General features: G+C 37.2%; 5 protein-coding genes and 1 long non-coding RNA gene across 7 annotated transcripts; 3 read left to right on the plus strand and 3 right to left on the minus strand.

Annotated features, from left to right (window-relative positions):
- Nucleotides 1–15: 15 nt before the first annotated feature.
- LOC124438499 (outer dynein arm-docking complex subunit 3-like) lies at nucleotides 16–3,137 on the minus strand. The gene is made up of 15 exons (XM_046988657.1): nucleotides 2,843–3,137; nucleotides 2,621–2,742; nucleotides 2,465–2,545; nucleotides 2,105–2,284; nucleotides 1,907–2,011; nucleotides 1,584–1,829; nucleotides 1,473–1,509; nucleotides 1,300–1,403; nucleotides 1,121–1,222; nucleotides 996–1,054; nucleotides 874–927; nucleotides 689–791; nucleotides 462–611; nucleotides 294–381; nucleotides 16–211 (listed from the first exon to the last, which is right to left on the minus strand). Exons 1-15 carry the CDS (start codon nucleotides 2,907–2,909, stop codon nucleotides 84–86), a joined length of 1,626 nt encoding a protein of 541 aa, XP_046844613.1. The 5' UTR covers nucleotides 2,910–3,137; the 3' UTR covers nucleotides 16–83.
- Nucleotides 3,138–4,107: 970 nt separating this feature from the next.
- On the minus strand, nucleotides 4,108–7,068 carry LOC124438838 (band 7 protein AGAP004871-like). Its single transcript, XM_046989050.1, has 8 exons — nucleotides 6,895–7,068; nucleotides 5,763–5,866; nucleotides 5,428–5,500; nucleotides 5,274–5,356; nucleotides 4,983–5,186; nucleotides 4,847–4,902; nucleotides 4,690–4,768; nucleotides 4,108–4,616 (listed from the first exon to the last, which is right to left on the minus strand). The coding sequence occupies exons 1-8, from the start codon at nucleotides 6,920–6,922 to the stop codon at nucleotides 4,428–4,430; spliced, it is 816 nt and encodes a 271-aa protein (XP_046845006.1). The 5' UTR covers nucleotides 6,923–7,068; the 3' UTR covers nucleotides 4,108–4,427.
- On the plus strand, nucleotides 4,717–5,332 carry LOC124438839. The gene is made up of 3 exons (XR_006946177.1): nucleotides 4,717–4,792; nucleotides 4,877–4,963; nucleotides 5,184–5,332. It is a non-coding gene; the product is annotated as an uncharacterized LOC124438839 (long non-coding RNA).
- A 162-nt stretch (nucleotides 7,069–7,230) lies between the features above and the next one.
- LOC124439511 (procollagen galactosyltransferase 1-like) lies at nucleotides 7,231–10,578 on the plus strand. Its single transcript, XM_046989750.1, has 13 exons — nucleotides 7,231–7,522; nucleotides 7,770–7,998; nucleotides 8,082–8,146; nucleotides 8,215–8,293; nucleotides 8,362–8,566; nucleotides 8,634–8,753; nucleotides 8,834–8,910; nucleotides 9,153–9,259; nucleotides 9,355–9,429; nucleotides 9,502–9,559; nucleotides 9,660–9,781; nucleotides 9,847–10,053; nucleotides 10,147–10,578. Exons 1-13 carry the CDS (start codon nucleotides 7,305–7,307, stop codon nucleotides 10,343–10,345), a joined length of 1,761 nt encoding a protein of 586 aa, XP_046845706.1. The 5' UTR covers nucleotides 7,231–7,304; the 3' UTR covers nucleotides 10,346–10,578.
- On the minus strand, nucleotides 10,421–12,556 carry LOC124439512 (queuine tRNA-ribosyltransferase accessory subunit 2-like). 2 transcript variants are annotated; one of them, XM_046989753.1, is made up of 9 exons: nucleotides 12,268–12,556; nucleotides 12,091–12,198; nucleotides 11,755–12,022; nucleotides 11,603–11,670; nucleotides 11,476–11,527; nucleotides 11,346–11,394; nucleotides 11,076–11,261; nucleotides 10,885–11,010; nucleotides 10,421–10,802 (listed from the first exon to the last, which is right to left on the minus strand). In XM_046989753.1, the coding sequence occupies exons 1-9, from the start codon at nucleotides 12,538–12,540 to the stop codon at nucleotides 10,703–10,705; spliced, it is 1,230 nt and encodes a 409-aa protein (XP_046845709.1). In that variant the 5' UTR covers nucleotides 12,541–12,556; the 3' UTR covers nucleotides 10,421–10,702. The 2 variants fall into 2 exon arrangements, with proteins under 2 accessions (XP_046845709.1, XP_046845708.1); XM_046989752.1 differs by having other exon boundaries at nucleotides 11,346–11,527.
- Nucleotides 12,452–23,930, plus strand: LOC124439325 (protein PRRC2C-like). Its single transcript, XM_046989550.1, has 13 exons — nucleotides 12,452–13,085; nucleotides 13,258–13,638; nucleotides 14,554–14,691; nucleotides 14,771–14,889; nucleotides 14,966–15,072; nucleotides 15,345–15,636; nucleotides 15,734–15,971; nucleotides 16,318–16,488; nucleotides 16,566–17,753; nucleotides 17,807–18,771; nucleotides 19,172–20,728; nucleotides 20,838–20,978; nucleotides 21,339–23,930. Exons 1-13 carry the CDS (start codon nucleotides 12,974–12,976, stop codon nucleotides 23,373–23,375), a joined length of 7,446 nt encoding a protein of 2,481 aa, XP_046845506.1. The 5' UTR covers nucleotides 12,452–12,973; the 3' UTR covers nucleotides 23,376–23,930.
- The last annotated feature ends 49 nt before the right edge of the window (nucleotides 23,931–23,979 follow it).

The raw sequence follows: 23,979 nt of genomic DNA on the forward strand, positions 1-23,979 counted from the left end.
CTTAAAAACAACTTATCATTTCATAAAATATATTTATTGAGCCAGCCAAAGCATTATAAACTATATACATTGGTATCCAAGCTTTATTTTGTCTTTCGTTTATTTTTTCTGGGTTTGTTTTTCTTATTCTTGGAGTCAATAATTTGTTGTGCGTGCATTTTGATGGCTTGTCTTGACAGAACATCTTCATCATCTCCACTGTCTTCGTCATCTAAAAAATGGAAAATAGAAATACTGTTAGTTGTAGACGTTAGTAAATAACCATGTAGACATGTAGACGAACGACGGTCGACCTTCATAATTTGTTCCACTGATATTAGTCTTTGGCAGTTGAATACGTGTGTTAAACTGTGGTATCTTAGACTCCAATGAAACTCGAAACTATTGAGAGAATGGAAACATTTCATAGTATCAACATATGAGTTATATTTATCTTAAATTGACGAACAACGCTCTGTTACCTCGCTGTCTTCTTTCAAAATATCATCTAAACTTTTACCACCAAGATCATCCATTATTTTCAACAGTTTTTGTTCGCATTGTCCCAGTAGATCAAGAACATATTCATCTGAAGTTGGAGCAAGCTGTGCCCGAGGAACATGTCCTTTAGGCTAGGGGAAACATCAAGTAAATCATAATAAAAATGACAACACTTTGAAAAAACACTTTGAATAATTTCGTTCCTTACAGCTTTGAGATGCTGTAGTTTATCTGCTAAATGTTCAACGCCGGCTTTTACATTGATCAATGTTTTTGATGCGCGTTCTTGACGTATCCTTGATTCTTCTAACCTTTTAGTGTAAAATTTTCATAGAAATAAGTTCGCAGAAATGTTTCAAGGAAAATCTAAACGTCTTAGGAGAGAATATATACTTCTTTTCTTCGTCCAATAAGCGTTGCTGAAATTCTTCCAACAGTCTTTGGCCGCTATAGATAATTTAAACCGTCAATCAGCTTTCGTCAAACAAAAGTTCCTGAGAACAATTTTTCCATACCTAGAAAGCTTTGCTTCGCCAGAATATTTCATATCTTCAAACTCTCGTTGAAGCTTTTCCTATAAGCAGTTGGTGGGATGTGAAGTAGTATGGTGCGAGAGATTATATAATACAATTCATTATACCTTTTCTTCCTTGAGACGAACCAACATCTTTTCGTTATCGTTTTTCAGTTGTTCCAAATGCTTTTGCGTGTCACCTTGAGAAAGAAACCTTTGTACGACTTCCTAAGATACAAGTAAGAGTTAAAGTACTTAATCAAAACAACAGGTAACAATGACCTTCTAAGACAAATGTAACTCACTCGAATGTCCGATACTCCAGTGGCGTCTTTAATTTTCATCATGGCACCTTCGTAAGTGGTGATTTTTCTCTCTTGTTCTTCACCAGATAAAACGGGTTTTTGATCTGAAGTTACAAATATTCATCATTAACAACTTTCAATGCAATAAAACAGGCTAAATGTGTAGCTACTACCTGACAAATCATCTTGTTGAATCGATCCTCTATGCAACTAAATGAAATAAAAAATTTACGACGTAAGAAACATTTGTGGGAAACTGCATCAACTGTTGGGTACAAACTCACTCGTTTCTCTACTTTCTCTGCATGTTCCTTTTTCTCCTCAGCTTGTTTCTTGTATTCTGCTAAAGCTGCCTCTCTTTCACGCTTTGATTCAAAAACGCTCTGCTCCAGTCTGGTAAGTTCAGATTTCGCCGTGTCTCGTGCAATTTGAGCGTCGTTATTCATAGCTTTTAGTTCACGAAGCTCCTCGCGTTGAGCTTCGATTGCCTCTTCAAGGTCCTTTAACATGTTCGGCCATGTCAACTGTTCCTTTTTACAGGAAAATGAATAACACTGCATTCAAATATTTGTTGAAATACATGTGATAATGGATATGAACGATTTACCTCACGTAAACATTCAATAATTTGCTGGTAGGTTGTCGTAATCCGTGTCGCTTCGTTACATTTTAAATTCATTTTATCCAACCTATTCTCAAGAACTCGCAATGTCTAAAGATACATTTAAACAGGTTTTTTTTTCCATCGTCTTTATCATCTCCAGGAAAACTTACTTCATGTACACAATGACAAAGTGTTTTATACCTGTGCTTCTGACGACTCTCCCATATCAGATTTCTGTATCTCCTCCGTCCTTCTAGACATTTCATCGATTTCAGTCTGTAGTTTGTCGAGTTTCTTTTGTTTGTTCTTCCTTTGATGACGAATTGCATTCAGCCTGTTTACTGACTCGCAGACTTGTTGATCCAACTTTTCTATTGCAGTCTACATAATAATTACAAGTCAAATGAAAAACCTCCATACTTTATCATGAATATGGCTACCAAGTTCATATGCTTAGGTGCAAATGCTGTATAAACTATCATAACTGTCAATACTTGCATACATTTTTCCATAATTGAATACAGCATACACTTCTCTAAGATAGATAACAATAATTCTTACTCTGCCTGGTAAACCTTTCATAGCACAATATCGTTGGGGATCTCTCTCTTTAAATGCTTCATCAATAACCTTTTCATCGCCCTATGACAAAAACCATCATTGTTCTAGTTTATACTTCTTTCGTAAAATTCATAATATTTACTGTGGTAATCTTACGGCATTGCTCTTCGCTAAAAGTGTCCTAAATTCTTTGCTTTGCTGCCTCATTTTCAAAATAACTTCTTTGTTTGTTTTTATTTTCCATTGCGCAGTTTCTTTATATGCTTTAGTATCGCCACCTTGGTGCAAGAAACGAGAAAAGTTTGCATAAATTTTATTGATTCAACCATATTGTGCAGCAGTATCGTTTATCTAACGAGAGGCGAGTTGACTTCTTACCGAGCAAAGCAACCTTTTTTCGAAGTTCTTCGATCTCTTCAGTTAAAACTGCTGTTTTTTGACTCATTTCAAACGCAAAAGACCCTGTTTCTTTAAATTTTATTTAACAGTTTCAAAAAAACTACTCAACACTCTTCACATTCACACAAAATAATAAAGTTGTTGTCCGCAAGGCTTGTATCTTAGCAACGGTTGCCATTAACAGCAAACGTCATCGACACTTTGTCGCATTAATTGTCGGAGTGGTCAGCAAAAATTTCTATACGTGGCGCTTCAATAGTTGAATTTCTTGTTGAAAACGGAGAAGACAAATCATTCAATGCCCAGAATTAACTTTACTCATATACCTCTGTAAATAAAATATGCTAAGCTTCCATTTGAAAGTGCATGACCGACTTCATAAGAGCTGACCCAACTGGCATAAATTGAACGTTAATTCAGGAGGGGGAGACGGACCTTATTCATAAATTCTGCTACGCCAATAGGAATTCTTTTAGAAAGTAAAATTCCTTAAAAAGAAAGCCAAGTATTGCAGAAGACATGAATATGACCCGCTGTTTAAGTCTGAGCGTGTAGAACAAACGTAACTTAATGCTCAAACGCTATTCATCCGACATAACTATTTATGTCTTAAAAACTTGAATAAACCTAACCCTAACCCTAACCAAGATTATTGTTATATTTTCATGCTGCTCGGATGAATATCCACGGCGTAAATATTTTCTCAAAACATTCCACTGTTTCATTGTAGCGAATTGCTCCAGATGATGTAATAAAACCAAAATAAAGCCGGAAAACTTGTGGGCGTGCTTGTTTACATAAAAAGAGAAGATAGCAGTTTTTAAATTGCGTTCATCGAAGATTAGGTAAAGAGCACATAGAGAGTTATATGTTAAAATATATTCATCGAATCATTATAGAACGTTTCCATTATCTCTTTAATTTCGGTATTTCGACATAAGACGACCTGATTATGTTGAGGAGACATTTCGTATTATAATATTTGATCCTTCTTTTTTTTTACATCCCAATGGAAGAAATCTTCGACGCTATTGCCTCAATTTGCAAAGGAAACTTCAAAACAAAACTTTTGATTGGATTTTTGAAACGTGAAGAAACCGTTTTATTCAAAGTCTTTTCTCCATCTAAATTATCATGAACTAACTTTCCTCTTCAATATGCGCATGTTAAATCAAACAAATGGAAAATTTTGCCCTATGTTCGAACATTGATTTGCCGGGAATAAAGTAGATTAGAAAATAAAGTAGATTTTTTCATGTTGTTAATTGAATCAAAAAAATTGTTGTACTGAATTGAGTATATCCACCGTCTTAACCGAAAAAAAATTGTTTAACTTCTAAATTAAATACTATAATAATGGACCACAAATACATTAACTAACTGTTGCGAAAATCTGTACAATTATTTTTTGCAAAAGCAACGTCAAAGTCTTGACGTTGAAATTTCATTTTATATAATGAGGACATCAGAAAAGCGGAGAAAGGAATATTCAGGAGAGAAAAGGGTTGTTTACAGATAAGTCAGTCGTTTATTCTGTACTTATTTATTCATTCTTCATCGTAGTTCACGAAGGCATAAAACGTTGTAGAGTATCGACTGGCACAGGAAATATAATTGTTGAATTCTTTTCCGCAGAGATTGTGTTCAGAGTCTGAAGGTATCGTAGTTGCAAAGCTGATGGCGATTCAGCCATTACTTCAGAAGCTTCTTTTAAAGAACACGCTGCCTCTCGTTCGCCATTCGCTGCGATGATCTTCATAACAAACAAGATGGTTTAAATGGACTATATGTTACATTTTAGGGCTCACTAATACAATATCACATACCTTGGCTCTCGCTTCTCTTGTTGCCTCGGCTTCGGCTGCCATGGCACGTTGGAGCTGAATTGGAAGACGAATATCTTTCCTAAGAACAAAGTTTGTTTTAACGGTGAGTTAATTCAATGTTGAAATTGGGACAAATACATCAGACCGCAACACATACATTTCTACACGTTCAACTTTTACACCCCAGGGATCTGTTGCTTCATCAAGAATCAACTGTTTCGATGAGAACAAATGCAATTATTTATTAATTTTGGACTTGCTTCCAGCAGAACGGGTGAGTTGAAAATTTTTACCTGCATTGTATTACTTATCGATTCTCGATCGCTAAAAATCTCCGATAGGGTCTTACTTCCTATCATGTTTCGCAATGTTGTCTGGGCCAAAAGTCGTGTGGAAGCCTGCGCATCACTGACGTTTGTCACAGACATCGTTGCATTGTATATTCGAAAGTATACTACAGCATCTACCGTGACTGTCACACTGTCCTTTGTTAGTACCTGGAGTGAAATAAAATATGATTTGAATCTGCAAGCAAAAAGGAGTCGTACTATAAAATTGGAAAAGTTGTCAATTTCGAGAATTACTTCTTGTGGTGGAACATCAAATGAAACAGTACGCAGATCAATCTTGGAATACGCATCAATGCATGGTAATAGAAAGAAAGTGCCTAATGAGAAATAAACACCATTTAAGAAACAGACTAAACATAGTAAATACAAGCATTTGTATGAACTAAACCTGGACCGTGCCCTTCTCCTTGAGTTGTTCTTCCCAAACGAAAGACCACAGCTCTTTCGTACTCCGTTACAACCTGTCAACGATTACAAATATCTCCAGTTTCCAATAACTACGCGGCGATTTTGAAGATGAATTACAACGCAATTTGTATGATTCATTTAATCTTTTTCTCTATATATCAAAGTTCAATTATTTAGAATTATTGTAGATAATTCATATTTTATTGTTATTTATTTGTAATTTATTTTTAAATTGTTTTCTGAGTTATTTTGGATTTCATAGAAGCCTTGAAAAGTCCTTAGGTAACATTTCTTAAATCCAGTTATTTTTCATACCTTTAAACAGAAAAACAACGAAAATGGAAATGTACAGGCAACAATTACAATGGACAGAACTGTTAAAATTTTTCCGCATAAACCGATGTCTCCCTCGTCGCTAGCTGCAAAATGCAAACAAGTTGTTGATATGAATGCCAGAAAATAAAGAATTTGTTCGTGGTATGCATTAAGAATATAATTTAAGCCATAAACATCATCATGTCTATTTTCTCATGACCATAAGCCATAACAACATGTTCACACTCTTAGCATACCCACTCATGTTTTCCAAATATTTTTTCTCAATGGTCGGCTAGCTATAATGTTTTACCACAAGTTATCCGCAAAGACGCTTCTTGCTGCTGCGTCTGTAAACTAAATATTCAACATTTACAATAATAAATGTTTAATGAGACTTGCTTGTTTTTTTTCTCCATTTTTTTATCCCACTCTTTGATGTATTTGATAGAGATGATACTGTTGACTGCGCCAAACTAATTTTGCCGAGCAAGTGGTTGGGTCGAAATCATAATATACACATTTATCTATGATTTTTCTATGTCTTAATGTCCCAAACATTTTATGTTTAGTTTTTTAAACAACAATCTACCGGCTGATAAAGTTGAGGGTCTAAAAAAAGCAGAGAGCACTCAACGTGGCTCGTGGCTATCATTCACTTATAATTAAGGATGATTTACTCATAAAGATAATTTGGATAGCGAATTCATGAAATGCTATCTCTTGAAATGACAAAACAAACTATATACATACGTCAAATGGTGAATGTGCTTGTCAATACCTGTCAAATAGGACTTTGCATGGAAATTTCAAGTTTATTCATTACAAAATTATTAGTTATTTTATAAAATGTTTTATTAGCTCATCCTATAAGGATATGTTTTGTATTTTAATATTTTCAATAGCCACCTGTTGCAAGTCTCTTTGTTATCGCAAAAACTTTTTTTGCCTTAGTTGAATCTCGTCTAATAGCTACATAAACAAGGTGACAAAGAGCTCCAGAATTGTATTCATACGATACAGAATCCGTTGTATCGAATATGAATACACGATGAATTCACTTTGAAAGATTTTTTGATATCATGCATATTGTTCATGATCATGCTGTTACAATTGAGTCAGAATTACTTACTTCCCATTATGTTCAAACTTTGAAACATAATGATCTCTTTATAACGAAGTGATGCTCTGAAATACGTTCAAAAGTGTGTAGTTATTGCCACTTCAGTCAATCGACAAGCGAAATTATTTTTATGACACGAAAAATAACGCGTCGTTTAGTAACCTGTTTCCAACATGTACTCTGCTATGCCCAAAGCAAAGTCGTCTGATTTTGACAAATCTGCACATGACGCCAGAAAACTGACCAATAATAATGCGATACTTTCATCCAATCAAATATGGTTTCAAGTTTCAACAGGACAGTATATATGTCGTACTACGGGCTCAATTGGAGGACAACAAATAAATCATTGTGTTGAGGATGAGTGCTGTCACTTGGCGGCGTATTTCTTTTCATGTCGAATTAATGATCATTTAGCAATGGGTTTCGGTCATTATTTGTGGTTCATCACGTTTCTTTATGTTTCATATAGTAACGGCGAAGAGAAACTCAAACTACTCACTGACAACAATGAATATCAAATGCTACCACCTCGTATATTTCTGCCTATAATCGCGCGTAACGTGGAACACTCCCTTCCAAACTGGCTCGGGTGTTTAGAGCGACTTGATTATCCTAAGGACAGAATATATTTATGGTATGTTAACTTTAAGAGTGATTTATCTTTCAGGGTTTTGCTCTATTATTTTAACTATGCCTTCAATTTGTGAATTAATTGCTGCACGTATTGCTACGTCGGTTATTAGTCGTGATTTTGTTTTAACTTGATTTATTGCGAGTGTTTTATTGTGGGATAATTTCTTCGTTAAAGGATACGTTGTCATAGCACTAAGCACACATGTCGATGAAGCATGCGTAAAACCGGTATTTTTTCAATTTATTAGGATAAGGAGTGATCATAATCTAGATCACACTGCCAGTTTGCTTCACATGTGGGTAAAAAATGTCCGTTTTTTGTACCATGGAATCGACATAAACACCACAAACATAAATGATTCATATTCCGATTCTGTGACTGTCAATCATTGGTCTCCCTTACGATTCAAACGTTTGATTCATCTACGACAGACTGCATTGGAGGAAGCCAGACGACTATGGGCTGATTATATACTTGTATGTATTGTTTCTTTTAAAGTTCTTTACCACCTCATTTGCAAATATTGTTTTTGAAATTTATGTAATTGATTTTGGTTAAGTTTTTAGACTGTGATGTTTTTCTAACAAATCCAAGTACTCTGTGGTCATTGATCGAGCAAAGAAAGTGAGCTGGAAAACGAAATTTTCATATAATGCTATAAAATTTCTTACAAGAAAGTATTTCTCATTTAGAACAATCGTATCTCCTATGATACCATCATTTGTTAAAAAGGCAGCATATTCAAACTTCTGGTGCGGTCGTGATGAAAAAGTAAGTGTTGATTTGGACACTCAAAACCTAGGCAATTATATAATTTTCAATCAAATTTTCTATTTGAGGGTTACTACATGCGGACTGATGATTATTTACCAATATTGAAAAGACAGAATGTCGGTTGTCATGAAGTAGTGATGTTGCATTCTGTTATGTTAATTGATGTGCGACGTGCTGCAACTAGGAAACTTTATTACGACCCGGAAGGCTCATCTTATGATGGACCTTATGATGATGTCATGGTGTTTGCTCATTCAGTTAAAGAAGCAGGTCTTGAATCATTTTCTTTTTAGATTAATTTATTTTCTGTGTTGTAAAACAACAATTTTTTTTGAAGGATTAAAGTTTTATGTATTGAATAAAGAGCCATATGGAAATTTAATCCAGCCAGTATCTTGGAGGTCCAGTCTACATTATACACAGATGAAATTTCAGCACACCAAATTGGAACTCATTGGTATAAAGTCATGCATGTTTTTATAAGCAGCTCGTTGCATGTTTCATGATGATCTTTAAATTTGCAAATTTTTATTTAAGTTGATGATATTGAAATGGTGGAAAGTGCTTATTTGCCTGTTGCATACCCAATTGCTGATAAAGCTGGCTTTGATGAGGTAATTTATTTTTCAAAACATTTTCGACAAATTATTATTTGAATACCCAAAGATTTGTCAATTTGAAAATAAAATATGACAATGACAACAAAACTTAGAATTTAGAAAATCGCATTTTCAATGACATAGGTAAAAATTTTTTTTTTTGCCAATCATTTATTCTAAGATTTGCCTTTCAGTTTACAATCTCCAATACTGTCCATAAAATCAATCTTAACATCTCTTAATCTTTCCTACTCAAGGTGTTTGTAATCAACCTGGCTCGTCGTCCAGATAGAAGAAAGAAAATGAAGTTATCTTTACAACTGTTAGGAATAAATGCAACTTTTGTTGATGGATATGATGGCAAGTAAGATCTTGTGCTCCATAGTTACTCTTTGTTACTCCTATTTTATCCCTTGTGTTTGTACATCCTAAACTACTGACAATGTCGATCAATGACAGACGTGTCTCAGACGAAGAAATTGATAATCTTGGTATTCAAGTTCTTGATGGTTATGCAGATCCATACCATGGAAGGTGAAACTAGAAATGTGATTCACCACTTTGTAATATTTCAATTTTTATGGTATTGATGTCATTTATGTTTAGACCGGTGACAAAAGGTGAAATTGGCTGCTTTATGAGCCACTTCTTAATATGGGAGAAGGTTTGTATGTTTAAAGTAACAAAGGAAAAACATACTTTTGATAGCATGCTTAAGTAAATAAACATATTTAAATGTTTTGATGTAAAAACATTTGTTTCAGATGGTGCGTGAAAATCTTAAGGTTGTTATGCTTCTGGAAGATGATATTAGATTTGAACTTGACTTTAGGAAAAAACTAAATAATGTAATGAAAGAGGCTCAAAAACTGGAGTGGGACTTTATGTAAGATAACAAACTTTTCATCTTGTTCCTTTTGTTGTACAATATGAACATATAAATATTTTTAGGTATCTTGGTCGCAAGTTGGTTAATGAACAAGCTCGAGATATGTACATCCCAGATGTTAAGCTTTTGGTCAGACCTGGTTACTCTTGGTGGACTTTAGGATATGTCATTACTTTAGAAGGTGCAAAAAAATTGTTGGCACCAAATCCATTGCAAAGATTCGTACCTGTTGATGAGTATATACCCATTATGTTTGACCAACATCCAGAGTAAGTAGTGTACAACGAAGATTATGTTGGTAATTCATGGTTGCAATGACCATATGCCTAGCTACATAAACCAATTTTTCTCTCTATGTTTAGAAAAGATTGGGTTGCACAGTTCGAAGTGCGTGATTTAATAGCACTCTCTGCCTCTCCTTATGTCCTTTATCCAACACATTATATTGGCGACGAAGGATACTTTAGTGACACTGAAACTTCAACATTTGCACCCAGAAGCAATAAGACAAACGAGAAGACAGATGATTCAGGTGCACCTTCTTCTAAAGCCGAATTGTGATTGTAGTATTATGGCAAACAACCATGCAGTTCTTAGTTTGGTTTGTTTCTCTGAAAAAGCAAGTGATGTAATTGATTTTCTTTAAAAAAATGAATGTTTATTTCAGTAAAGCTTACACAGAATAAGAAAATATTTAAGCTTTTTTCATGGTTTAAAATATTTTCATCATTTGCACTGTACAATGTCTGCTATACTGGATGCGATTTTTTAAATTAAATGCTTGTTTTCATCTAGCTTTTGAATTTTCCATCAATACTGTTTTGTCTTTTAAATTTTACCATAGCACTTTGCAAATATTTAAAAAGACAAAATTTATTAAAGATATTTTTAACTTGGCATCTCTAAATAGTTTATTGGTCATGATTTCAACATATCTTGCTTGAAGATTTCATATGTGTCAGTGCATACAGCTACACGAAGGTTCTTGAAAAAACTAAAATATTGGTGTAAATTGTGTCTATAATAAACAAAAGAAACATTTATCACACACACAACCTGAAACAATAAAAATTGACAAAAATCAATTCTATCACACTTACATCATAAGCAATACTTGTGCAAGCATTTCTTTTGTTTCTAACAAGTGATATATGTATGCTCGAGAATGATTAGAGCAAGAATAACAAGGACAACTAACAACAAGTGGTGAAAAATCTTCCTTATACCTGTGAGAAGAATGCTAAAATGTTAGACAAACATAGTTTTTGTCTTCAAATATGCACAAAATTACCTTTTGTTAGCAATATTGAGTTCATAGAAATTAATGTTATCATTCAAAGAATCCTGGAGCGCTTTCTTGTTCAGAGTAACTGGCTCGGACTTTGTTTGAACTATGTGGTTCGATTCTGGTTTGCATCGCTTTCGTTCATTTTGATAGTTCAAAGAACAACCTCTTTGTGAAACCAGGTATGGATAGCTGAATTATAAATCTTACATTCAATAGAAAGACAAAAAAAGTTCCTTTACAATTTTTGTATTTTAACAATCATGTCTTTACAACCTGCTATCAAACACATCAATACCAGATTCGAAAGCAGTGAAAACATCCTCTAAAAGATTAAAGCATTTGATTATTTGCTGATAGCAATCAATTCCTAGATATACATGGTTCTTAATGATACCAACTTTACCAAGACTTAATGGACCATGTAGAAAGCGAGGTTTGTTTTTTTCAAGTAGTTCCTAGAAAAAATCATCCTTCATATTTCAGCAGGAGTAAACAAGTTCTTTCCTTAATGAAAAATAAATTTAACTTACTGTAACATCCTTTAACAAAGCATCCCAGTGTGGAGTATCTGCTGGATTGATTCCTTCCACTACATAACCTGATGTAAGATTTTATCAGTAAAACACATAGTCCAATGAATACAGTCTTGTATTTATTCTTACTTTCATCCATTGCTACAAACCTGACACCAGTCTCTTGGAAGTTTCACCACATGATCTTGATCTTTCAGTTTTGCTATCACCACCTTCTATTGATCCCAGTATTTCTATGTTCTTTAAAATATCATTGTTTTTCATGCAATCCTGCATTGCATCTAAGAATTTAAGTGTTCTATCTACAGACTTCATATTCCTTTTATTTGTCTGATTACTTGGTACAGTGTCACATAAGCATTGAGCAAGATCTGGTTTAAAAGATTGTAAAATTTGTAGATACTCTTCAATGTCTATCTAAAAAAGAAAACCGTTAAGCTCTCAATTGTGAACTCTCTGTTTAGTATTTGAGCTTGCTGGATAACCTTCCTCCTTCCCCCACTGTTCCACACAGAAATATTTTTCTCCTCGTTGTACGTGTGTTTGATCTCTTGAGCTGGATCTTGTACTGATAAATATACAAAATATTGTTTCTGAAAGGGAAAATTTCCATTTAAGATATTTCACCGGAAGCCAGCCATCATGCAGGTAATTCGTAATACCTGCAAAGCAAGAAATTTGGCAATGCCTTCTTGGAAAGATTTAAGGACTTCGGGTCCTGGATATTGAAACATGGTTGGCAAGGTAATATGAACTCCAATAAAGTCATTGTGAAAAAGATCGTTAATGATCTCATTGGTAAGGTGAGGTGCTGCTCCACCTCGCATGTATAACATACATGCTGGAGTATTTATTTCGCGTTTCTCCCAATTGCTAAAGCGAATTGTTCCACAGCGTCCACCAAAATAAGCCTTCTTCTTCACATGAAACTCCATTTTACAGCTCACTTGCTTCGGTACGCGGGCTCGTAACAGTTTCCACGCGTGTGTGCGCGAGATTTCCCGCGAGCGTTGCGTCATTTGTTCAGCAACTGTCTTCAACAACAGTGGCTGCCGATCTAATCGTTGTTGTTTTCGCTTGTAAAAAAAAATACCAATTTTATCCGAAAACATCCCTACCATCCTGGACTTCTGAGGCAATATATGTGGTGGGAATAAAAGGATAAATATTTAAGGAACAGAAAAAAACTACAAACAGTTGTATGTAAATATAGTTTACCGAGAAATTTAGGTTTTCTTGAGGGCAGTAGTGACAATTGTCGAAAGCGTCCCTGTTGCATTTGGCATTTTGAGTTGACAACTGAACGATTTTGGCGTCTAAAATCATTACTTGGGGCGCTAAATTTTCATTCATGACTACCTCTTCAGTATGTCGGATCGTGTCGGATTAAAAACGAAGGAAAATGCCACGAAAAAGTTCTCTTCTCTCAATTTGAGCCAAACATACAAAGGAACAAAGGTTGAGACTAAAACAGTTACAGGTGAATATGTATTTTGTCGTATTTCTTCCACTGAACGTTATAATATTTATTTGAATATCAATTTCTCTTGTTGTGTGTAGTCAAGTCATTATATGGACGTTTAAATAAGTACAATAATTTTACTTATACAATTGTTAGGCAGTCGTTTGAATTTCGTTTCTTCTTCTTACAGGAGTGCAAAGGCATGGCCTTCAGAGTTTGGGAAAAGTGGCTCCTAGTCGGCGCATGCCACCGCCAGCAAATTTACCATCTTTAAAAAGCGAGAATTTAGGAAACGACCCTACAGTAGCCCTCGTCCCAACTGGTGGAGGAGGATGGGGAAGCGGGAAAGACAAGGAAGCAAATCAAGCAATTGCGAACAAAAATGTGAATCAAACAGCGGGCAATGCAAGTCAGCAACAAGAACAGCAATCTTCGAAGGTTTCAGATACGTTACAAAAAACAACACCAGGACAATCTACAAATATTACAGGACAGAAAATTACGACAAACCCGAGTTTCAATGCAACAAAGACTTGGGCAAGCAGCTCTCAAAACGTGGCTGGTGGTCAAGGTATATTCAAAATAAAATATTGTTGGAAATTTGCCATTTGAGCTATCAACTCAATTTCTCAATATTTCTTTTGACAAATTACAGTATATAGTTTGCACACAAAAATTCTTATCTTTTATTTTGGCAAGTGATTATTTAACCTACTAAGAAAGCTAAGACAGTTATAATAAATGGGTGACTTATTTAAGAGATTGCTTTTTTTACTCTTTACTACATTATTTGGAAACAAGCAATTGACCAAAAAAAGAACCACAAAACGAACTTGCTTTTTGTTTTTTATTTTCATTGCAAAGTAAAGTATCATTGACGGCTCAGTTTGTTTACAAATAGTGTTGTCCATCTTTGTCTGACTAACGTCTGAATGTTGAAAAATATGAACTCGGTGTTTGATTGTCATGGCCATTAAATTCTGTTCATTTTGACCTAGCAATGTTATAGGATGTACATTTTGTTATACATAACAAAGTAATTCTTAACTTGATGAATTTTGGATAGCCCTCGTTTCATTTTTTACCTTTCTGCAATGTTTTTGTACTTGTTATCATGAATTGGATGTGGATTTTTATTTTTTGAATGCATGATTTCAAAAAAAAGAAAATTTCATCCTGTTATTCAAAACATGAAATATTTGTGAAAACCTGAAAGTAGGTTTGTCAGGGCAAGCATTAGAAGGTTAGAAATATCTTATTCGACAATTTAGTTGCATTAAACATTTGAAAGATTGATAGCCCAAAATGATATTGTTGGTCTTGCGATAAATTTACTCTTAAATAGCTCAGTTCATTCAACAGTTTTCTAATGGTGTGAAATCATTACAAGCTAGTTATTGCTCCTATTCTAGGAAAGCAGACATTGACAAGTAAATCTGACTTTTAACAAATCAACTTTCACGTTTATTGTTTCATTTTCTTTTAGAGAAGACCTCTTATCCCCGTCAGTCGCAGTATTTCAATCAGGAATTCCCAACATTAGGTGGTGGCAACTCCAGAGACAAGTTGCAGCTGGAGGAAAGGGGTTCTCTCCCACCATATGGGCAACCTCCTCGAAATATGCGTAAGTTAGCACAATGAACAACATTGTAATTGTAATTTAGGTATATTGTATTATGTTCACCTAATTATTCTTCCTCTAGACGACCCTCCGTGGATGCACAAAGGTGGAACAGGACCCCCACCTCCCAAGTCATCATTTGGTATGTATAATGGAGCACCATACCCAGGTCCACCTCATAGGAGTGGCTATGGACAACAGGTTGGTCATTGCTTGTCTAAAACTATCTATTTTGATGTATTCTTTATTCATTTTCATTGAAATGTTTCTGTCTTAGATGTATCATCGAGATGGACATCATCTGAGTGGTCATTCTCAAGATTTTCCCTACATGGGACAAGCTCGACCTGCAAACTATGCTGCTCATCCAGCAGCCAATTATAGGTATGGGTTCAGAAATGTCTTGTATAATATTGTGGTTAGCCTGAATACAGCTTACCAACAAAAACATTGTATAATATATGTGTTTAGAAAAATGTTGGAAAAATTTGTGGTTAGCTTGCATACAGCTTACCAACAAAAACATTGTATAATATATGTGTTTAGAAAAATGTTGGAAAAATTTGTGGTTAGCTTGCATACAGCTTACCAACAAAAACAAGCTGTGTGCAGGTTAACCACAATCTTATTCTGATTATGTGCAATACCATGGATAGGGGTAATCCTGGTGTTATGATAGCAAGGCATGGTATCAAACTGGAAGAATCACCAAGTGGATATGTTCGTCCTTCAATTTTAAATGAAGAAGATATAAACGCTATGGACTCAGAAGACGTTGATGATGGTGGCTGGGCAGGTGCACAGGAAGAAATTGACTATTCAGTGAAATTGAATTTTGACGATGAGGAAGCATACATATCTGATGAGGGAGATAAATCCTCAGATAAAAAATCAGTCAATAGTCAACTATCGGAACAAGAGCAAAAAAAGGAGATTGAAAACAAACATTAGAAGTATGTATGCCAAATTTTCTTACTCTTTATCAAGCTCATTCCCGTTCCTCCAAAATGTTGTGTTATGGTACTCTATGTGCACATATTTTTAGGTTGATGGTAAAGGTTCACAACAACGTAAGCAAGCTTGGGTGAATGAAACAAGTTCTGAAATAAGAAATTTCCCACCACACTGGAATGATCAAAGAAAACAGTTGCCCCACGGTAATGCTCAGAGGCAATGGGCTAAACAATTTCCATCTTCACAGCAACGTATGCCACCACAAACAATGGCCATAAATCGCTCTCAATTAGGAAGACCCGCTCAGCATAATGAAAATAGAGCTGTTGGTAAGTAGTAACTAGTTTTTGTTCGTATGTACGATGATGAACTTTTATCTAGCATTGTTGGCTGCCCGGGTGGTGCGGGTTGGCATGAATGTTTTCTCACACCCGCTGGCTGCCCGGTAGTCGGGTAGTGCGGGTTGGCATGAATGTTTTTGTTGCTTTGCTGTGCTTGACGTGTTATTACTGCCCGAACACCACCACCACCAACCATCACCACCACCCACAACCACCACCCACCCTGTGTAAATAGCTATGTTATACGTATATATAGCTCCCAGCGGTGTGAGAATATAATTTTTGTGATTTCATGACCATAGTACGTATTTCTTTGCTTTTTACGAATATATAGATTCAAAGACAAATAACTCTACCATTGAACAAGCTAGACAACGTAAACAAATGGAGGAAGATGAGCGTAAAAGACAACAAGAGTCAGCTGCACGTGAAAAGTTAAGACTTTTAAACGAAAGAACACGTCCAGCTCATATACAAACACATCAAACAAATATTCATGACTTAGGTATGTATGTGACGGGTTCATGTAGTTTCCGATATTTTTCAGGACTAAATGCTTTCTTATTTCATCTTTTTTAACAGGACCGCGCTCCCCCTTGTCACCCGGAAGTGACGTAACTGTCAAGAGGATAATGCAACGTAAAGACAGCGGTAGCCATGGTGATGATGATCGAAATAGCGTGAAGTCTGTGGATAGTGTTGGTAGAGAAGAGAAGTTAGTTAGCTTAGATGTAAAGACAAATGCAATTAAGGAACGAAAATCTTCAAACTATGAAAATAAACCAAGTGAAGAAGGAAAGTCAAAGGCGGTGGCAAGCGTTTCTTATAAGAATACTGATACTGCGTCACATTTGGATAAGAATGATGTCACAGACAGATCAAAGCCTATTCCTGGTAGGGGTGTCGGGGAACCGATAGTCAAACATGAAAACAGACCTGAAAGGAAAAGTAGTGAGAGTAAACCTCGAAATGACGAAGCAATAGAAAAAAAGAACGAAGCAAATGCAGAAGCATCGCGCGGAAAGGGTGAAATGAACGAAATTGCAGTTAACAAAGGAGGAAGTCGTATACGCAGTCAAAACGAACGTGGTAGCATGGAGTCGGTGCAAAGTAAAGATAGTACGGAAAAGCAAAGAGAAAATGGAAGACGTACTGAGGATATTAAACGTAAAAGAGATGATCATGAACGAAATTATGCAGTCATCAATAAAGGTGGTCGTGATCGTGCTGGCAACAGGGATCGTTTACACAGTGGTTCTTCTAGTCGCGGTGGTAGAGGAACTTTGACCGGAAAAAATCTTCGTGGTCATCCTAAGTCCTACAGCAATAGTCGTAGCGATAGGGGAGTACATCAACGTCGGAATCCCTCGCAAAGCAGCTTTAAAGATAATCCTCAAGATGAAATCAAGACGGTTGCGGACGATGAAAAGGTAGATACAAGTTTGAAGAAACCAAAAAGATCTTCCTTTAAACAAAATCACGAGACACGTAAAGCGGACGCTGATCTTGTTTCTGATGAAAGAAAGCAAACTTCCACTTCTCGACTGAATGATACACAACTGAACATACAGAAAGAAGATGAAGATCGTGGTAAAATAGATGCCAATGTGGACAATAAAAGGAGACTAGTGAATGAACGTTACACAAAAGATAATTCTGATTCACGGTTTTACAAAAGCGGCAGGCAATCTGGAAGAGATGATAAAACCGTTAGGATCGCAAAACAAACCGAACAAATGGAGGGCCGCCACCATCTAGAGGTCGTGGTGTAAAAGAACATAGTAGTCGAGCCGAAAGATTCCGTGATACATCTAGGAATAAAGGTGGCTTTGGTAAGCCTCCTGAAAAGGGAGAGATTAAAGATGATAAAGATAGAAATGATATTGACAATAAATCGAAGTGGTTTCCTGCCAGCAAGCAAGTAAGTGAAAATGTAACGGAAGAAACGTTAGAGCAAGTAAGAGGAGAAAATTGCGAGGATAGTTTGATGAATGACAAATCCAGGAAAGAAGTCAGATCGGTCTCGTCGATTGATGAATCAGGAAAGAAAAGTGAAGAACATGAACGTTTACGTGATTTTGCCAAACAAATAGATTCCAGTGATAAGTTTACAGTTGAAACGGTTACGCGAAAAGATAAACAGATTCCTAATGACCGAAAACAAGACGTAAATCATAAAGCGTCAAAAGATATCGAATCATCTAAACGCGATGAGAAAATAAAAGATAGCAATCCCAGGACTACTGCAAACAACATAGTTGACAATGGTACATCCAAAGTTCGGAAAACTTCTAGCAGCTCACGTGATGTGAACAATCGCCAGAGTGAAACACAATACAATAAGGAAGATCGCAGGCGTCCTCGTGATGGATTAACTCATGATCAACAAAAACAACATGAAGAAAGCAAAAGCTCGGGTAAATTAGAGGACAGTAAAGTACGTCACGATAGAAAGGATGAGCATAGGACTCGTCATAATAAGCCATCAAATGTCGATGAAAAGCGGCCTCCAAGAAATAATCGTGAGGTTTCACAGCAAACTAACAGAACAAGTGATCGATCTAAAAGGCGAGACAACGAAACTACTCGTGATCAGAAAAACCAGCGTGAACAAGATAGACCGTACAATCGTGGCAAAAGTAATTCGGAGTCATCAAGGCGACGTCGATCATTTGAAACTAGTTATCGTCAAGATCCTGATGAATCCAAAGACGCTGATCGTCATGAACATAGTGAACGCAAAGGAAAACTTCACTTCGCCATCAGACTGTTAAAGAAAGCAAAGATGGTAGTATATCATCTAAGCCGCCGAATACTGAAAGTTGCGCTGACAATGAAGTTGCTCATAAAAACGAAACGGTGCAAGATGTATCAAAGGAAAGTGCTAAGCATGGTGAAACTTCCGAAAACATGTTTAGTGTGGGCTCAGTAAGCCCTGTGCAAAATCGACGGAGTAACGAAAGGCGCGGTGGATTATCAAGACGTGGTCAACGCGAAGGAAGAGGGCGTGGTAGTAGGTCTGGCATGAGGTCTGTAAGTAGCGTTGTATCAAAGGAAGGGGATGAACGGGAAGATTACCCTAGTGCTAATTCTTCTGTTGACTCCGATGTCTCCGACACCGAGGGCGAGAAAAAGAAAACAGCTAACCGAGGTCCCTCAAGATTTTACGATTCTGCTAATAGAGGTAGGGGACTGTTCACCCGCGTGCACGTGGAAGAGGTAGAGGAAGAGTGAGCTCTCAGCAATTTCCACAGAATTTGAGAAAACAGAAAGAGACACCTCCCCGCTTCCAAAGACATGGGCCTAACTTTGGCAAAGGTCAGGAAAAGAGCTCGCGTGGTGAAATCAAGGACACTCGAAGAAAAGATGGCTTGAATGACGAAGAACCACTTTCGAAAAAACGGCTGCCAGACAATGTAACCAGAGAGAAAGACATGGATAGTTTTAAAGAGATCAGTGTTACGCGTGGGGATTCCTCGTCTAACAAGAATTCTTTTTTAGCGAAAAAGCAGCAGGAAGTAGTTAAGGGTTCTTCAAAGAAACAAAGTGGACGTTTTAGCGGTAAATCGACCACTCCTGCTGCTTTGACAACTCACGGTCGTCGCTCTAAAAAAGAACCCAATCCTATGGATGGTGATGAAAATCTGGAACCACCCAAGAAGAATCCGAGACGCACAGAACCACAAAAGGTCGGAATCGATCACATTGATTTGAGTAATATTGCAGGTGTTATTGATGTTGATGATATTGCCCAGCCTGCCGAGCTGTTCGAGCCCGTGTCTCCGCAAAGTGACTTCGTTGAAGTGAAGTCGAAAAGAACGCAAAAGGAGGAGAAGGCCAAAGAAGAAGAACGAAGTCGGCGTGAAACGGAAAAATTGAAACCAGATGCAACCATTAAACAAAAAACAAGTAAGTCCCATTTTCCAAACAAGCAGCTTTCTGTAGGAAAAGCTGCACCTCGATTTGCGAAAACGTCTGGTACATTATCTGATGTACTTTCAAATATTCCCGACGGGAGTACGTCTCCGATTGCAGTGGGCCGTATTGTTAGCTCAGAGAACACATCTATATCTAAATCTTTATCGTCAGTTAATATTGAAGCAAAGCAGACTTCTCAATTTATGCTGGAGAAGCCAAGTTCCCCACCTCCTCCTCCAATGTTCAATGCGTGGATAAAACCACTCTCCATTACCCCTGCAAAACCTCCAAACGAAAATACTCTAGACTCTTCTCGTACGAGTCAGCCTGATCCTTTGGCAGTTGGAAGTGGAAAACCACAACGAGCTGGTAGTTCCCAATTAAAAACTGAAGAACCAGAACTTTTGATTACAGTAAACCTACCTGATACCTTTCAAGCACCTCCTAATGAACAAGAGATTGATTCACAAAATTCGGAATCACGATTGTTCCATAGTGTGAACAGCTCAGAAACGGCGAAGCCTGGTAATAACGACGACAGACTAAAGAAAACAAATGCAGGAGCTAAAACGGAACATCGAAGTGATTTGATGCAGTCAGAAATAGCTGGAAAACAGAACGGTGATAAGGTTAACAATGGCAAGGTCGCTTCCACCTTCCGAGAAAAAGCTTCTGAAAACGAAAAACGGCATGCCAAGAACAGCAACTGGACTACCGACCGTCCTCCAAGATTTGAGAAAGGAACTCCTGGTAATAAACGCAATTCAGATCATAGGAAAGTCAATGGCGAAGCAAAAGCAAAATCTGATGTTGATAGAACGAAAGAGGTATAAATGTGTATAGTATGTATACTAGCTTAACACCAGTCTTTTTTTTGTTATTATTTAATTTTAGTAGTCTTAAAAGGTGTTTTAATGTGTTATTCTGAACGCTTAGAAAAATGGAAACCGACCACGCAGTGGATCACGACCACGTGATCAAAACAAGCCGCCAAAAGCAAAGATATCCGTAAAAACAACTAAGTCACAGCAATATTCCGATGAAAATAAAGATCCTAATTTTGAAAGTGCTGTTCAGGTAAAGTAGATCATTTACAAAAGCAAATCTTTCTATTCTGACTGTGCAACAGTTGTAGTACAATGCCATGTTCGGGGAGGGGTGGGTACATCAGATTGCCGATGCTCAACAGAGCATGAAATTAACATCAATTCTTTTCACTAGAAGCGATTTTCCCCAACATGACGACTGATGAAAACACTCTATGTTTATTTCCATGATTAACATATTGATTTTGTAAATGTTTTGTTTGGTAACGAATTGTTTAGACGTATCAGCTCTGAATGGGATGTTTGTAATGTAAATCGAAATATTAGTTTATTAGCTTAGAATGTTGAGGTTGTTTCATAATTTAACCTCCGAGATTTTTCACATTCTTAGGGAAAGAACGACAGCAAAGATTCTGTGCAGACAAGACGAAAGCGGGACTCGGTTGAACTTGATGTTCAATCAATGGGTGAATCGCTCCTTGAGAATTCACTTAGTGTGCATATGAGACAGACGTCCAAAACGCCGTCTGAGAATACGTCTTTAGGGAAGATGAATACAGAGGATGATATTAAAATGAACTTCGAAATGCAAGAAAAAATGGAGGCAGCCAAAAAGGCCTGGGATTTGCAAGAAGCCAAATGTAATGTTTCTGCCGTTTCGAAGGAAGAAAGTACAGACACGTCTCAAGACTCCGTTGTTGATCATCGTAGTCGAAGCACCAATGTAGTTGAGGAGGGAAGCTCCTCAGATTCACTCGTAAAAACACCTAGAATGAAGAAAGCGACTTCTGGAGAACAACAACAGAATGTGTGTAAAGTAAAACCACAGCAACAGCAGCAGCCTGTGAAACCTGAAACTGTATCTAATGAATCATCTGAGGTTTACAACACTGCTATGCCAATTCTCGACAATGGTGCGCAGTCTTCGTATGCTATACCACAACATCAAGCCGCAATTTTCTCTTCCAAATCAGCCACTCCAAATTTTATGTTTCCTTTTGAACAGCAATCCCTTGTTCCGATGAGTCATCGATACGTTCAAACTGATATGTCGAGCATTCAGCAGCAAATTTCTCCATTACGTCCTCAAAATATGCATCCAGCATCTCAATCACCTCCACAGCATTCGGTGAACTATCCCACAAATCAACATGTGAGCACCTCATCACCGCTTCCTCATCAACCTTTAGTTCAAGATCGTCATATAATGCCGACACCTGCCTTGTATTCAACGAATGCCTTTACGGGTAGCCCTTTCTTCTCAATGCCAGTGATAAGAGCTACAACACCACAGTTTCATCATACAACAGTAACTGACGATATGAACAACTCCATTTATGCTGTACAAGCCCCTAAAGCTCAAAGCACCGGTTATGAAACTTCAGTTCCTGCTGGACAACAAGTGTTTTTGCCCGTGGAGCAACATTCATTTCAAGAATACATTCAGACCCGTCAACCTCATGTTGAATTTTATGGCGAAAATCAAGGGAATTCTGGTGGCGTCGACCCCGCTCATAGACACCAACAACAAGCGGATAGTCGATTGACATCGGGTCATACAGATCAACGTTACACACCGCCTGATCATTCTGAAATGTCAAAACATGTACACGCTAAGCCGTTCCAACCTCCCAGTAGTAGCCCACCTGGAAGTGTTTCTCAACAGATCGGTCCAGATGTTAATCATTTACATACTGTGGACAGTCAGGCAAATGCAACCACGACTTACCACGTAAATGGCTCCATGTTATCACTTCAAAGTGCTGGACAAACGATACAATGTACTGTATCGTCCGGGAATCAGACTGGAACATCACCAATGTTGACACAAACTCAAGGGATGACAGTCTCAAGGATAGGGTACCCTCCATATCCAGCGGCCATTGGATCTTTTCAGCGCCAACTTCCTGTTCACCATTTATCAACAGCTTCATTTCCTACTACTGCACTGGCATACAGAGCCCACGTTCCAAATTTCTCCACAACCACTAGTGTTGGTGGTAACACAGCCAGTGGAATGATGGTACCTAAACCTGCTCCCGTGATGAGGCAGATAATAACTTCTGGACGTACCCCAACTATTGCTCATCAAATGCCGGAACCCATTCAACGTCCTAACAAAGTAGGATTTCATACAGCTACCGTGAACGAGAAACAGTCAAATTCACAAGCAAGATTAAAAGTTGCTCCAAACCGGCGATTTAATACAGCTGGTGTTCCTTCCGCACAAATTCGTGCTTACCAGTTTCAAACGTCGCCCATGACGCAAGTTGCTACAGCACCGCAACAGCAACTGCAGAATTTTAGAAGTCAACAACATCAACTTATGATGAGTAACACTCAACAGTTCTTTGCCGAAGAAAAGAACACCAAAGAAAGCAAAAGCTTTCGAGCCAAAATCTCTCATTGTCAGCACTGCAAGTGGTAGTGTAAACAGTGGCGAGACGTTAACTACAAACGAAAATATTGAAGTAGAAAAGCGAAGACAACCAACGAAAACAGAAACCAAACCTCAGAAGTCAACAAAAGATGATCAACAAAAACGTCGTCGGCAGGCGGAGCGAAAACCAATCCGTACTGCTCAAATAACGCCACAAAGGCAAACAAATCGACCTCCAAGCAAGGCCAGACCGAGTGTCGTGAAACCGGAAGCTGCCAAGAATGCGCAGCTTATATCTCCGGGAACAATACCCCCTTCCAAGATAGACACAATTGATAAGCAACCAGCGGAAGTACATACAGCGTCAATTTAAATTGAAGAATTATAAGTCAGATGTTATAAAATTACTTTCATTCGTGCTTATTTAGATTTTGATGTTTAAACATCCATGTAGTTTATAGAGATTTTGCTAAAAAAATCTTCGTGACGTCACGATTTTGTGTTTTTACTTCGCAAAGTGCTGATAGCAGTCTTGGAACCACAAGAAATTTTTGATTTGTACTTTCTTTTCATTGTGGAATTAATAAAAGTATCAGAAAACAAGTCTTCTGGCTCGCTTTATTTTGCACATGTAGAGCAACAAAATCTGTCG

The sequence above is a fragment of the Xenia sp. Carnegie-2017 genome, unplaced genomic scaffold (assembly GCF_021976095.1).
Source record: "Xenia sp. Carnegie-2017 unplaced genomic scaffold, XeniaSp_v1 HiC_scaffold_19, whole genome shotgun sequence".
Classification (NCBI taxonomy): Eukaryota; Metazoa; Cnidaria; class Anthozoa; order Malacalcyonacea; family Xeniidae; genus Xenia; species Xenia sp. Carnegie-2017.